Source organism: Tachysurus vachellii, chromosome 10 (assembly GCF_030014155.1).
Source record: "Tachysurus vachellii isolate PV-2020 chromosome 10, HZAU_Pvac_v1, whole genome shotgun sequence".
Lineage (NCBI taxonomy): Eukaryota > Metazoa > Chordata > Actinopteri > Siluriformes > Bagridae > Tachysurus > Tachysurus vachellii.
Genome location: NC_083469.1, coordinates 16855599 through 16870845, shown reverse-complemented (window position 1 = coordinate 16870845; position 15247 = coordinate 16855599). Strand labels below are relative to the sequence as shown.

Here is a 15247-nt window from a genome sequence, read left to right as displayed (position 1 = left end):
ATGTCTGTGGCTAAGCAGTTAATTACTGAGAGCATGCAATGTGGAAGATTCTCAACAGAGTCCAGCATATGCAGTATCTCCTTTGTCACTAACTTGGATAAATTCCCAAATTGACTGCCACAGTTTAATGATATTTTACATAGTTTTTTTTATAGGACAGTAAAAATAACTGTAGACAGAATTCTTTCAGGAGGAAAAACAAAGTTTTTGCGCTCAAGTGGCACTGTAAAAAAACAAAAGTGTTCCTCCTAGGTTTGGGAGATAGTAAATTCAAATCTTGACAATGTCACTGTTCTCCATAGCCAGGAGCAAAGCTCTGGGTGAAAGAGGTGGCTCTCGCTCTCTCGCTCTCGCTCTCTCTGTCAGTCATAGTGGCTCTAACCAACTGTGGGACTCTGTAAGCTCATATAAGAAGAATAGGTCAGATGGTGCTTTTCCTCAGAGTGTATAATGATGCCTGGAATGTAGCTTGAGCAGCAGTTTGTCAAGATGTGCATGGTTATCTTGGCTACATTTTAGTTTTCACCCTCCCAGATTGGTAGCTGTTGAATTATATGGGAGAACTGGCTGTTGGGAAGGAAATATAGACTCACACTCACCTTTACACTGTGCACAATGTGGTAGAATAGTGTTAACAAGCTTTACAAAAGAAATAATTTTTAAATGCGCAGCTTTGACCAGCAGACTAGAGAGAGAGCCTCATCTGGTCTGAAATCTTTTCAACTAACAAATCTCACTTAGCCTGCTTTGTTTACTTTATCTCTCTGCCTTGCTGTTTTTAAACCCTCTGACTAGTTGGTGGCTGTCCACAGCAGCAGCAAGTCAACTAGTTTATTGAACCAGTGTACAAGTATCAGTACTTATAGATGTTTGTACATATCATTCGGACTGCTAAGCCCTTTGCTTTGCAATAATAGTTGGCTACAGTAGTTAGGCAAAAAGGCTGGTTATGAAATGCCGTCTGTTAAGAGATTGTTTTCTTTCTGCTGTCCTCCAGTGGCAATGCAACATGCTGGATTGATGCTGATGACTGGTGCCACTAGTGAACCAATTATCGGTGTAGTCACAGAACAAGAATGGTGGCGTGTTTGGGTTTGAACTCCTTTTGGCTCATAACCAAACCCTTGGTGAGTTCATTTGGGCGTGTAAATTATGCTGCGTCAGAAGCACTTCTAAGAGACACCTAAAACGAACTTGGTACAGCCCTGAACATTTATGGGCTTTCAGAACAGTCAGATGATCTTGACTGTCCACGAACAAGGAGGCATGAAGTAAACATCAGGGAGTAGGTGAAGGTGCATATTTTGTTGTTTGTTTAAAATGGATAAAATGGTGGCATACTTTCCCTGAGTTTTTCTATAGTCTCGTCTGAGGAAGATTCCAGAAAAAAAAGCGTCTTAAAGTGGAAACTATGGGATGTTGCAAAAATAAGACTTTTAAAGCAGACACAGGAACTAACTTGCCCCATATTACATTTACATCTCTGGCATTTGGCAGATGCTTTTATCCAGAGGTGTATATAAAGAAATGCTTTGTAGTCTCCATTAAAACCAATCCTGAAATATAACAACCTATAATGATTTAAAATTCAGTAGGCAAAATGTTTTAAGGTAACTCTCATGAACCAAATCTGTTGGCATTGAAAAGATTTAGCACATGCGTTTTGTGAAATTCAGTTTTTAACATTTTAATATGAAAATGACTCCAGACACTTAGTTAACCTATTGTTAATAGTTAAACTATTGAGGCATGAATACTAGTCTGTTTTCATTATTTAAGATTTTATAAATTAAAATGAAAGTGTTGTTTTTCCCTGTTATTTGGTTGATAACCTCTTTTGAGCTACTCGATTTAAAACAAATGAGAGAAAAACGTGTGTCCCTGTCAGTACAAATGTGCTTCATATATAAATAATAATCCAGCTACTGAAATCTATGTTCATGATTCAAATGTGCTCAGTGCACATATACTATGATATACTACATGATTAATTTAAACCAGAGATCATTTCTGTACCTGAACCTTCCACATTAGGTCCAGGATTCATGTAGTTCTTTTCTTTTTCTTAACTTTCATTATTTATATAGCATCCATTATACAACAGACGTTGCCCAAGGTGCTTCACAAAACAGTCGTATAAAACACTTAATTTAAGAGTTACAAAAAAAAAAAAACAAGCAGACATTAACACAAAAGAAAGCTACCCTATCACTAGCAAAAACAGAAAGGCCAAGCCACCTCAGACTGCCCCCATGCTACCTCTAATAAATGGGTATTTAACAAGGCCTTAATCACAACAAGCGACTTTGCCTATCTGACGGCGTGTGGAAGGACCAACACGCGAGAATGCTCGGCCACCTTTTTGTTTATAATTTGTTCTCACAGTCACAAGGAGATTTTGGTTCTCTGATCTCAACGACCTAGACGGGGTGTATACTGACAACAAATCTGAAAGATATAGTGGCGCCGAATAATATGGTTGTAGCTGCTTGTTCTGTGTGTTTGAAATTTGGATTAAACCCGTTCAATTCAAGTGACCAGTCAGTCAGAATACCTTATTACATAAATTAATACATAGTTGAAGCGCCTGCCATTTTCCTGTTCTTCCTGACCACTTTGCTCCTGACCGATCTGAGTACTGCATTTCTCTCGTGTGTACCTTTCTGACAGACGTAGGATAGACTCGGGTTGTCTTGAACTACAGCACCTGAATGATTATGTAATGGTGTGTGCATGCTCAGGGCAGATGCTCTGGTTCATAGTGCACTAGTGTATGGCTGTTTGGCAAGTGCAATGGAAAGTCAAGTCTGTTCCTCAGTGCGATGTCTCTCCTGAGCCTAAATTCCACCTTCCTGAGTGGGGGTGTATGCGCCTCTTCCTCTCCCCTCTTCTTCCTCGTGCTGCCTGGTAAAGCAACTAATTCATCAATAATTGATAATTGCTTGGGACAGGTGAGATGGAGAGGCAATTTGTGGAGAGTATAGGCTGGGTGCAGTGCCAGTAGATTGGTTCTGGTGTTCTGTTCTTTATCTGTCTCTCTCACCTTGTCTCTCTCTCACAACCTCTCATTTTCACTCTCTCTGTATTTCTCCCTGTGTCTCTTTCAACACCTCCCCCCTTCTCTCCGCCTCATGCTGTATGCTTCTTATGCTCTCACTCACCTTTTTACTCTCTCATGCTTTCTCTTTCTATTTCTCTTGCTGTCTCACTTGGTCTTTGCTGCCTCTCAAGCTGTCCCTCTTTCATGATCTCACTTGCTCTCATGCTTGCCCTCTCTCTGTGTCTCTGTTTCTCTTTCTTGGTCTCCTGATATATGCCTCTTGTGTTCTCTCTCTCTCTCTCTCTCTCTCTCTCTCTCTCTCTCTCTCTCTCTCTCTCTCTCCCCACCCCCCTGCCCCCTCCTCCCCTCTAAGAACTGTGGCTGTAGTGAGTTCCTCTCATCCTGCTGGCTCTCTCAAGGATGCAGAGGGCTGTTCATAGCCATGTGGCTCTCATGCGCCCCCCCCCCCCTCCCGTAGAGACACTTCAATACTCCAGCCACAATTGTAAGACACAGAACAGCAACCACTCTGATTACGTGTTGAGTGCATGCATTTGTGTGTTGTGCAAATGAAGATGAAACTGATGGTATGAGATACAGATAGTGTGTGAGTGTGTGCTCAGAATACTAGAGTGGCAAGAGGAGGAAGAGGAAGGAATTCGTATTGATTTCAGGTGCACCTTTTTCTCCCCTTGAAAATCCCTTGATTGCTTTTGTTCTTCTCTCCTCTCTCATTCATTCTGTCTGTCTGTCTTTCTCTTGCTCTCTGTCTGTTTCTCTCTAATGAAACTCCACATGAATTGGAGCACACTCTGGCTTCTCTTTCCCCATATCCTCCTCCTCCTCCTCCTCACCTTCACTCTGCCTCCACTCTTCTCTACTCTGCACCCTCAGTCCATACACCACATATATGTAGGATTATTTTGGAGAGAGAATGTCCTCTTTGCGTCTCTAAAAATGGATTACCAGGGAACATAGATTAAGTTCACGCCAGTGTGAATCCTGTGAGGTGGTGAGACTTTGTTGACAGTCTGATTTCATTTCTCTGGCTTTTCTCCTCCCTAACAGTTTTAGATTCTCGTTCTGCTTCTTTTTATTTTGAACTAATTTGATTCGAGCTACTGTACTTTCTGTTTGCAATCCTAGATTTCAGAATCCCTTATGCTGCAATGGGCTGAATTAGACACATCAGTCAGATTCCGGTGGAAAACAAGAATGTGTCCAGCAATGTGCCAATCGTGCAAAAAAGTTAACTTTATACAAATACGGTGCAGCAGCTACCAACTGGAGTAGAGCGGATGTGATCGTGTCGATAAGCACACACTGCTTCTCCATCATCTCATTTGATAGGATTCAGATATACACTGCTGAACTTTATATACAAGAAACAAATCTCCCTCCAGAACGTTTCATTTTAGCTGCAAGAAAACCGATTCCGACTGTTGCACAGCACTGTGATAAACATTATTACTATGACAACCAGTAGTAGGAATGCCTACTGATGATTTCATAGTACATCAAATTACAGGAGACAAAATCACTATATGTGTGAATACGGCATAAGGCTGTTTCTTTTTTCTGACATGAAAAAGGACTTCAGGACTGAGGGCTAAACATGACAAGCTGCATGTATTAATTTCAAGTGATTTAAAAGAGAAGCTGGTTAGGGAACATGTGTTCAGCTGCTGTAATGTAAGTGGATATTATAACTAACTTTGGATGGGACTTTAAATCTTTCAATGATCTAATAAAAAGTGCATGTTTGTGTTTACCAGAAGATTGTTTTCTATGGAGTAAGAACGATTTAAAAATAAATCAATAAATAAATTAAAAAGGATGCGCTTTTATCGCGAGCTGGATATTGGACAGCATCACACGACCACATTATTATTTTCCTGGCCCAGCATGCCAGATCATGTTTTATTCCTTACTTAACACTGCCGAGTTACTCTTTAACTCGTACACACATGGTATTTGGCAGTACACGTGAAATGTATTTGTATGTTTTGAGATTTGTGATGCAATTGCAGGCATTCTTTATTATAATATACCTAACATAACGTTGCAGGATGAATTTCTAAGCTGGTTTCTATACATTTCAAACAGTCAACAGTACAGGTATAATTTCATTTGTATCACCTGAGGTATGCAGAAATATGAGGTCAGAACAGTAAATTTGAAGTCTGTGATATTAGCATATATTGGTACGTCCACGCAGATATTCACTGGTTAATGTGCGACTCCTGTACCATCTAATGTCACGGCGATGTACCAAAGTATGGAGCAACAGCAATCATCTATGATACCTGTATGACTGCAGCACACTGATCTGCAGGCTGGTCTGTTTAGAGCTCCGAATTCTTGTACATGGTTAAAAAATCAAGACTGCAGCTCTATATTTCACATATTGGAAAACATTCAATCTGTTTCCCTAAATGGTGTAGTCACAATTCAGTCAATAATTCACATCTGCTGGTGGCTTAATAAAAACGTATTTCGACCTCCGGCACACAGGAGAGCTGGAGGAGGAGATGGAGAACCCTGAGATGCTGGACCTGCCAGAGAAACAAAAACACCAGTTAAGACACAGAGAACTCTTCCTCTCCAGACAGTTGGAGTCTTTGCCTGCTACACACATCAGGTAAAAACACCTCTGTCTATACATGTCTGTCTATACATGAGTGGGGGTGAGAGTGAGTACGTGTGTGTGAGTGAGTGTGTGGAAGTCTTGTACATTTTCTATAAAAATAGGGTGTAATAATTTGACCAATGTCACATCTTGGACTTGAACTGCAAGTGAGTGAAATACTCCAAGGATGACTGTTTGGCTAACATTGTGTTTCTGAGACATATCGTTATTTTGTGACATGTGAAAAACTGAATGGAGGAATCCTCGAGTGTAAACGGTATTTGAGTGGAGATGACATTACTGGCACTTGAATCGGATCGCAGTAGAGAACTTAGGCTGTTACTATGCTCCTGGATTTAGACTGCAGAAATGGTGAAATGCATAAAGACCAGCACAGTTTGCTTTAAAAATGAGACTTATCTGAACCCCTCTCTGTGTACATCTTTACAGCTTAGGGTTGTAGGTTTTAGAATTGCTGCTAGCTGCTTGCTAGCAACACCAGTAATACTGCAAGCAGTGTAGGAATGGGTACTGAAGTATAACTTGCTCTGCATAATGAGAGAACAGGAGTAATTAAAGCATAGCATCGTGATGGCTGTTTCAAAGCTGTGTCTAACAAGAAAACAGAGTACACGGGGAAGCGCATGGATTGACATTTAGCCTGTGTTACAGTTTCAAAGCAAATATGATCACGAAAGCGATGACGTATATTTTCTGATATGATTTTCGGGTTCTGCATTATTGCTTTATGCAACACTCGTACCTAGAGGAAGGAATATGAATATTGTTGACTGCTTGGTCTGTGTCTGTATTATTTTTATTTAGTTTATTTATTATTTACCCTACATTAGCATATACCAAGATGCCTCTATATGTAGTAGATTCTAACACACACTAACACAAATCAAATGTCACTTTTACTACATGACTGTTTAAAAAAAGAATAGGGAGTTGTAATTAGTCAAGACTAAAACCAGACTCAGCGGTTATAATGATCTATTTATCATCACTGTTTACATAGCATAGACTTCAAGAACAATGTCAGCAGTACAATGGCCCGACAGTCTGCTTACAGTAATGCTTGCTGTTTAATGCTGGACTTTCTGAATTGACTGTTTAACTAGCCACACAGAGACTAGCGCAGAGACTCAGCTTGAATATGAGGACATTTTCACATACTGCAAAAGGTGTTCTTCCTTAAAACTCATAGTTCACCATTTGAGCACCATGCTTCACCTAATTTAGAGTACGTAGAGAGGCAGCTCGCTTACTGTATCGGGTATCTGAGCTCATCTCTGCTGTAATGTTATTATCATATCTAATATAGGATCAGTCCACCCCTAACTTGCAGTAATTGGGAGCTGTGATACTTTTGGTACTGATATCTCTTGCAGCCTGTGTATCTGTTTCTGACATACACCCAAGTCACATCCCCAATCTGTTTAGTGTATATCCTCAAGGTCTCGGTTCTATTGTGTCTATTTAGCCATCCTTTGAGTGATGAAACAGAATTTGTGTTTCTGTCCTTTTCTCCTGTGTGGCTTGACTTTGGTTTCACTATCATAACATGTTGTGTAACTGTGTTCAGAGGAAAGTGCTGTGTGACTCTTCTCAATGAGACAGAAGCCCTCAAGTCCTACCTAGACAGAGAGGTGAGTACATTAGAGCATTCTGGACAAGCACTGCAAGAACACCCTCCACTGGGTGCGAGTGTGTGTTGTATCTTTACTAGATAGAGATGTGTGTGTGCATGTGTGTGTGTGTGTGTGTACACAAGTTCTAGTTTTGAGCTCCGTTCTGAATGAATAATTCAGAATGTTGACCCAGAATGTTCTCTTCGCATTTAGTAATGAGAAGACTGGAGACTCCACTCACTGTCAGGCCAAACACCACACAGCCCTCTCAGTGCATGAGGCTTTCTTTGTTTGTGCCTAGGTCTCTGTCTCTGACTTTGACTTTGTCTATGTTGTGTTTTGGCTGCAGGATGCATTTTTCTACTCTCTGGTGTATGACCCTCAGCAGAAAACACTCCTGGCTGACAAAGGAGAGATCAGAGTGGGGAATAAGTACCAGGCAGAAATCACCGACCTCCTCAAAGAGGGTACGTCTGCATCCACTGTAGAGTCTTAACGTCCAAGTGGTTAAAAAAAATGTCTTGCACTTCCTCTGTGATTCACATCTTTTCCTTATCCTCTCTGTGCTACTCTCTGACAGCAGAGTTACTGCAGGTCCCTAAAATCGCTCTAGAACTCTCAAGGAAATTAGAGGCTTCGTGGTTGTAGTGCATTAGATTTTGTTTAAAATTTTTAGCTTGAAGCCAATCAAGTCCCACTTTTACACCTCTTCCACCATAGGCCTACTTTTGTGTCTCTCGGTTGAAAACATGATAAATTTAAAATGAGTATATCTTAAAAGCTAAGACTGTTTAGGTGCGCTCTCCAGTGCCATGTTGGCACACCTGTGCTATCTGAGGTTTCTCAAGGTGTATTTGAATAATTCTGGTACCAAAATAAATGTAACACTTGTGAAATTGCTTCAGAAGTGTTAGAATAAGTATATACGTATATTACCAGGTCAGGTAGAACACAGCAAAAATAAAAACATCCCCCAGACACAGTTTTTACAATTTTATACTGTATGTCTCAGAATTAATTCAGCCGAAGCCTAAAAACTTAAGAAATCCATTTTATTACATCTCAGATATCGGAGAGGAATGTTTAGGCACACACTCCTGTGCCATGTTGGTACACTCCTGTATCTGAGTTTTCTCAGCTACCAAACTATAAAACTTAATTTAATTTAAGTCTATAAAACTTAATTTAACCTAGAGTGAGACATGAATAAATTCCATAAGTTCATTCTATACAAATATAACTCTTTATGTTTTGGATTCTCCCCACCATACCATAGTGTAAATACAGTAATGTGAATTACGCCACAGCTGAACACACTTTCGGGTTGAAGTGGGGGGAAAATCTAAAGACGTGGCAGTTTTTCTGTGTTTTTATTTCTTTCTTTTTCTTGATGTCTGAAGCATGACTGATTGCTTGGCACATATTTAATTTTAATGACACAGCGACACACACTTTAGGCCATATATGGGGGGGGGGGGGGGATTTATTTAGTAAAAAAAAAAAAATTATCATCATACCACATATGTAATATTTTTCATACAGTGATTGATCTTTACTTTATCCTGGTCACGGTTGTGGTGTATGCGGAGTCTTTTGTGGATACACACACTGCACACTTATGCATGGGGACATGAGTTGCCAATACACCTACTGGGATGTTGTTGGGAGGTGGGAGGAAACCAGAGAACAGAAGGAAAAACACAGAACATGCCGACCTCCACACAGTAACGGAAGCCCAGAACTGAATCAGGGGCCCTGGAGCCTTGAAGCAATCACACAACCATGCTACATTAAAAAAAAAAAGAAATAATAAGTAACGATACAACTTAGAAGAATATTCTTCAGCCTCTAGCCCCTATTTAATGAACCGCTGATCCAGTATAAATGATTCGGTATAAATGACTATTATAGATTCTATGACTATGTACATTTTATCTAGTTAAGTATAAAATGGCATTTTAGCAATACTCCAGATATTTGGCCATGTGAACATGTGTAACCATGTCGTGTTTATTTTCTCCAGCTAATGCTAGTGTGTTCAGGGCGTCTGACTGAGAACTCTGATAGACATGGTTGAATAACATAATGCGCTTGCAGAAGGAAAGAGCATGCAGAGCTGTATGAGTGTGAGTCTAATCTTGATATCCAGCTGTTCTTTAGATGACTGCTGTGTTTGTGCTTCTCGGTTCATTAGGAGAGGAGGATGGCAGGGAGCTGGCCAAACTGGAGGAGAATGTCTGGGATCCCAACAGTCCTCTTACAGAGAAACAAATCGACCAGTTTCTGGTTGTGGCTCGGTAAGTACCTGAAGTGTTGTTGGATTTGTCCCTGTCGATGTTTGTCTGGAATGAGCAACATGGTAACAGTTAAGGGGCTACGAAATAAGGCACATTTTCCATTGGAATTATTGATTGTATCTGAACACTGAGGTGCTGTTTTATAGGAAGACACCTGCAATGCTCATTCATTCTTCTTTCTCCTCTGCTCACTCTCTTTCTATCTCTCTCTTGCCCTTTTTTGTTTCTCCTTCCCTCCCACAGGTCTGTGGGTACGTTTGCACGAGCTTTGGACTGCAGCAGTTCAGTTCGGCAGCCCAGTCTACACATGAGTGCTGCAGCTGCCTCCAGAGACATCACACTGGTACAGCACCACCTACACTCGCGCGCTCACCCACTGCACGCTACATCCTGTTTCCGCAGTACTTCACACTTTGCTCTGGCACATGAAACGCATTCTAATGTCATCTGTGCTTTGTCCATGAAGAAATACTCATAATGGCATAGAGCATGATTACCCAGGGAGATTTAATCATAATGTGGTAGAGCAGTATGGAGATTAAGAAAAAAACATGTTTTTAAACTATTGCTCTTTGCAGTAAACTTGTTATATCTAACTATGTTTATTGCAGTGCTGTGATAACCTAAATATTCATCAAATGATCTTTGTAGAGCGTTGTATATTGACTGAACATGCGATCCAAAAAATTTTTTTTATTGCCAAAGTAAGTGTAGAAAGGTAGCATTTCAAGACTGATTCAAACAAGCAACAGAGTTCATTTGCCCTTTGTTCAGGATTGAAAAATCCACCCTCAACAACCCTCACCTACCACTAGATGCCACTCATTTATTAAGTATAATAGACACATGCAAAAACATGTCCTCTGAACTTCAGAAACACACTGCTGGAATGACGTTATTATTGTCTGAATTGGCATTATTGTCTAAATAGACTTTGACAAGTAGTTTCCTGCAATTTCATTATGAATCATTACATTATCTGTGTGAAAAGGAAACAGTGATATTTTTTTTTTGGTCGTCATCATTTGCTTTCTTCAAGAGACATCTGGGCCCTGCATGTTGTTTAAAGCATTATTAATTCTTTTTCCATAAAGTTAAAAATAGCACTTCTTGAAAAATGAATCATTTGAATCATAAACCATCATGAATCATAAACCATTAACAGGGCACCATTAAGACATTAACAGGGCGGCATTGTCGAGACATTACCAGGGAGATGCAGCTGATATTATATGAGCTAAACCCAGCCAGATTTCAGAAAAAGCAACCTCACAATAAAGAACAATAAATATTAGAAAGAGCTGTTTACTGAGGATGCATATACTTTCATCATTAACGCAGACTGGACAACTTGAATATAATTACAACATAAGTAGTAGTTCTTCTTTCTTCTTCAACCATAAAAGCATTTATCTTCTCTGCTTGCAGCTCTCAAAACATTTACTCTTTGTGAGTGACAATAGGTTTTATATTCTATGTTGAGCCTTGCCAAAGAATTTGTTCTGTTTTTATGTCTTTGTTTATGCCATGAATACAAAACTGTAGAGTCTTGGCTATCCCACATGTAAAATATGAATATTTAATAAAAATAATCCTTTGGATAATAATCCCAAATAATCCTTTGGCCCTTCTGCCAACTCCTGTTGGTGTCCTGCGTATTTTCCTCTGTGTTCAGCTTCTAATCACACACATCTTCTGAAAATTTCCAGAATTAATTGATCGCTAGCAATATTTGTTGGGCTGTAGATCAGTATATTGAATAAGCTGTAATTACCAAGTAGTAGGATTCCTTACAAGTGGCGTGTAACTGTTCTGAAAGGTTTCTTCTGAGCTATATCTGGCCTTTTTGAATGTACTGATCTAAAAATATTTGTGCAGCTCATGTGTGATTTTATCCATCTGTGAAAAATGATGCTTTTCTAGGAGAGTTGTGAAACTTGAGTGCAGATGTTCGTGATTAGCACTCACTATGTTTTAGGTGTCCTGACTTTATTCACCTCTTCTTTCGCTCCTCAGTTCCATGCTATGGACACACTGCATAACAACGGCTATGACATGACACGAGCTATCGCTGCTTTGGTGCCTCAGGGTGGCCCAGTACTTTGTCGAGACGAGATGGAAGAATGGAGTGCCTCGGAGGCCAACTTGTTTGAGGAGGCACTGGAGAAATATGGCAAAGACTTTACCGATATCCAGCAGGATTTTGTGAGTTTACAGATATAAAGCATAAGAAACAGAATTATTATTCTTGAAAAAGTATAAGTGAGGGAGAAAGGGACTATGGACAAAACACAGCACCAGCTCGCTGGTCTCTCCACACATTGCCTTTTGCCGTAGAGAATGTCTTCTAATTCTGCCACCTGCTGGTGATTTAGTGTATGTATGACTAGTTTAGGGACCAAGCTCACCGACAAGGAGGAGCCACATATGAGAAAGCACACCCACTTTTACAGAACTAAAACCATATTATATAAGTAGACAATGACCAGAAGTGGATTAGTGCTTTTTCTGTTTGTGTTCCTGCATTAAAATGGTTCAGATACAAATGACTAGTATAGTTTGTGTCCCACTTTAGTTTCTGGGTTTAAAGAATTGAAATCTTTGCTCTAATTTACCCTTTTTATCCACAAAACAAACTTCTTTAAAACTTCTTTAAAAAAATAGAACATTTTCTTGTTAATTTATTTGAACATGCAGAGGGCAACATCTAGGGACATAAAACAGTCCACAGCTTTTGCTTTTTCAGAAGAATTCAGATTTAAGACATTAAATGTACATGAGTGAATTTGTTGTCAGTTTGCTGCATGAAAACATCTTTTGTGTTTAGGGGGAAAAACATAGGAATATTGCCATTTGTAAATATTGTTTCAAATAATTGACCATAGATATTTGAACACATTTTGACCATTTTTTTTAAATGTTGAAGTAACATTCCAAACTTGCATTAAGTTTTCTTAAAGATATGGTAGATGAGAAGACAAGATTCCTATTGAAGTTTAATTTATTAATAAATTTTCTCTTTCAGCTTCCCTGGAAATCGCTGACTAGCATAATTGAGTATTACTACATGTGGAAAACCACAGACAGATACGTTCAGCAGGTATGGTTGGTTGACACAATACCTTTTGTATACCTGGGGGTGTGTGGGATTAATCTCAAGTTATTTTCTATGTATCGTGCTTCGTACAGAAACGGTTAAAAGCAGCGGAAGCAGAGAGCAAGCTGAAGCAGGTCTATATCCCTAACTAGTGAGTACCTTATCCAGTGGGTCAGAGGGCATCCCTTCCTGGATATACAAACATTTACCTCTAAGCCTTCAGTGATGTTTCTATTTGATTATGAAAAAGCTAATCCGTGTGCGACTGTGTGATTTGCATGTGCAGTAACAAGCCCAATCCAAACCAGCTGAGCGTGAACAGCTTGAAGCCAGGGCTGGTGAATGGGGCTGGGGCAATACCCGGGGCAGTTAGTCAGCCAGCAGGACTGGGCCGAGCATGCGAGAGCTGCTACAGTGAGTCTCTTACTTTTACTCTCACAAACCTTGCATTTGCTAAATCCTGGGAAATTGCGTGCAAAGGTTTAATGTGAAAAAAACTTTGCCCACCTTTCACTATCTCAGTGTGTGTCTGTCTGTCTGTCTGTGTGTAGCCACCAGCTCATATCAGTGGTACTCATGGGGACCTACCAACATGCAGTGCAGACTGTGTGCTTCCTGCTGGACCTACTGGAAGAAGTACGGTGGCCTGAAGATGCCCACGAGACTGGATGGAGAACGGCCTGGACCCAATCGCAGCAGCATGGTGTGCATGAATTTCAGCAGCACAGAACTCTTTTACAATCAATCAAATCAGGACGACAAAAGTTTTTTTAAGAATAGATTACTAAGTCACTATACAAAGGTATTTCATTTAAGAGTAACAAATGTAATGTACGGTTTACTCAGGACATGCAGCTTGAATTGTGAATGAATAATAGTTACGCTGTTTCTTTTTACATGTCTTTCCTCTACATATCTACATTTAAATTCACAGTTTATAACTAACTAAACTAAATTCCGGACATCATTAAAACAGTAGCCAGCCAGCAGGAGACAACAGCCAACAGCTTTTTAATGTGATGGCCTGCACACACTGTCATTTATAGAGAAAGTGTGCATGTGTGCGTGCCTGTGCGTATAAGTAAACTTATCCATCATACTTGGAAATTATACAAAATTATCAAGACATACTCTTTCTCTACTCAGTACCAGGGAAATGAGACTCTGCATTGTTTCATTTTTTTCTCTAAAAGGGAAACATGATATTCTTTATAATATGCAATTACACTATACACCATCTACTCTTTCTGTTTGTCAGTGTGACCTTTTATATCTAACATGACCTCAGTCACCATCAACATAGTAAGCCCCTGGAAGCCCCTCCCTCCTCCTCTCATGTAAGCAAAGTTAAATGCATGAAGTGTTCAACATTTAATGCTTTGTTCTGCACATGATGAACACACCGCTCACTATAAAACAAAATGCCATAGAATAGTACATATAGAATGTAACTTAATGCCTGGAAATAAATTTCTATTCTGTTGCCTCAAAACATCCCCATGAAACCTGAACAGCAGTTCTACATTCACTTTGCTGACATCATCTCAATAACTATCTGTTTAAGATACTATAAAGGTAATGAGTTACCGTAAACATATATTCTGTCCTAAATCCTCTGTTTGTCTTACTGTTTTCACACTGTATACTCAATTGTTTACATGTCCCTGCATCAGCATAACTGTATAGATGGATAACTGGGTTAATTTGTGCTCTAAGCTCCCTGTGGTGAGGTTTGTTGTTGCACATGATGAAGCACTCACTCAAATATCTTTCTGGTTGGTAGAGTCCTCATGGTGCACCAGTGAGACATGGCGGAAGTCCAAAGTTTGCAGTGAAGACCAGACAAGCGTTCTACCTGCAGACCACTCAGCTGACACGGACAGCAAGGCGAATCTGCCAGGATCTGCTCAAGTCCCGCTTTCTTGCCCGTCACCCCTACACACCTGTCAACACAGCAGCCATCAAAGCGGAATGTAAGTGACCTCATTACTAGTCTATATATTTATATACACACACAACTAGTGCCAGATTCAGAAATTGTATGCTACCTCACAAGATTTAAGACATGTGATTTTAGACAGTGTTTATAGAGTTTATAAACTCGTAATAGTTTGTATGATATGTCTATTAACATGCGTTGTTTGTTTCTCTCATATTTGCTCTGTTATGTTTAACTGCAGGCAAGTTTTATACTATATTTATTGTGTGCTTAGGTGCAGTGCGGATGCCAGATATGACCAAAAACCCCACAGCTTTGAGGAATGCTGTCCGGAAACCTCTGGAGTCTGTGGTTCGATATCTTGGTGGGTCGATATAACCTCTGCAGTTTATTCTGTTTTTTTTTTTTTTTTTTCCCCCTCCTTTTTTTCTCACCACTTCCCTGTCTCTCCCATTCCCTTCTCTTTCATTTCATATTTACAAGTTCCAGGACACAGTGGATGATGATTATGGAAAATCTAGTGCAAGAGGTGGCATTTTGGGTGATCGGCCACATGCACACATCCGGTGTGCTCTGTTGAGTTGTTAAAGCCCAAAATAGCTTATATTTAT

The 15247-nt window shown here is 39.8% G+C and overlaps 1 protein-coding gene across 1 annotated transcript in view; it reads left to right on the top strand.

Annotated features, from left to right (window-relative positions):
- mta1 (metastasis associated 1) overlaps nucleotides 1–15247 on the top strand; it is a 30747-nt gene that overhangs the window by 12528 nt on the left and 2972 nt on the right. The window contains exons 4-15 of the mRNA XM_060879963.1: nucleotides 5555–5681; nucleotides 7258–7321; nucleotides 7653–7770; nucleotides 9498–9600; nucleotides 9844–9943; nucleotides 11617–11805; nucleotides 12626–12700; nucleotides 12790–12848; nucleotides 12984–13111; nucleotides 13249–13400; nucleotides 14481–14670; nucleotides 14911–15000. Of these exons, the coding sequence (XP_060735946.1) occupies nucleotides 5555–5681; nucleotides 7258–7321; nucleotides 7653–7770; nucleotides 9498–9600; nucleotides 9844–9943; nucleotides 11617–11805; nucleotides 12626–12700; nucleotides 12790–12848; nucleotides 12984–13111; nucleotides 13249–13400; nucleotides 14481–14670; nucleotides 14911–15000 (1395 nt within the window). The remainder of the gene's footprint in view (nucleotides 1–5554; nucleotides 5682–7257; nucleotides 7322–7652; nucleotides 7771–9497; nucleotides 9601–9843; nucleotides 9944–11616; nucleotides 11806–12625; nucleotides 12701–12789; nucleotides 12849–12983; nucleotides 13112–13248; nucleotides 13401–14480; nucleotides 14671–14910; nucleotides 15001–15247) is intronic.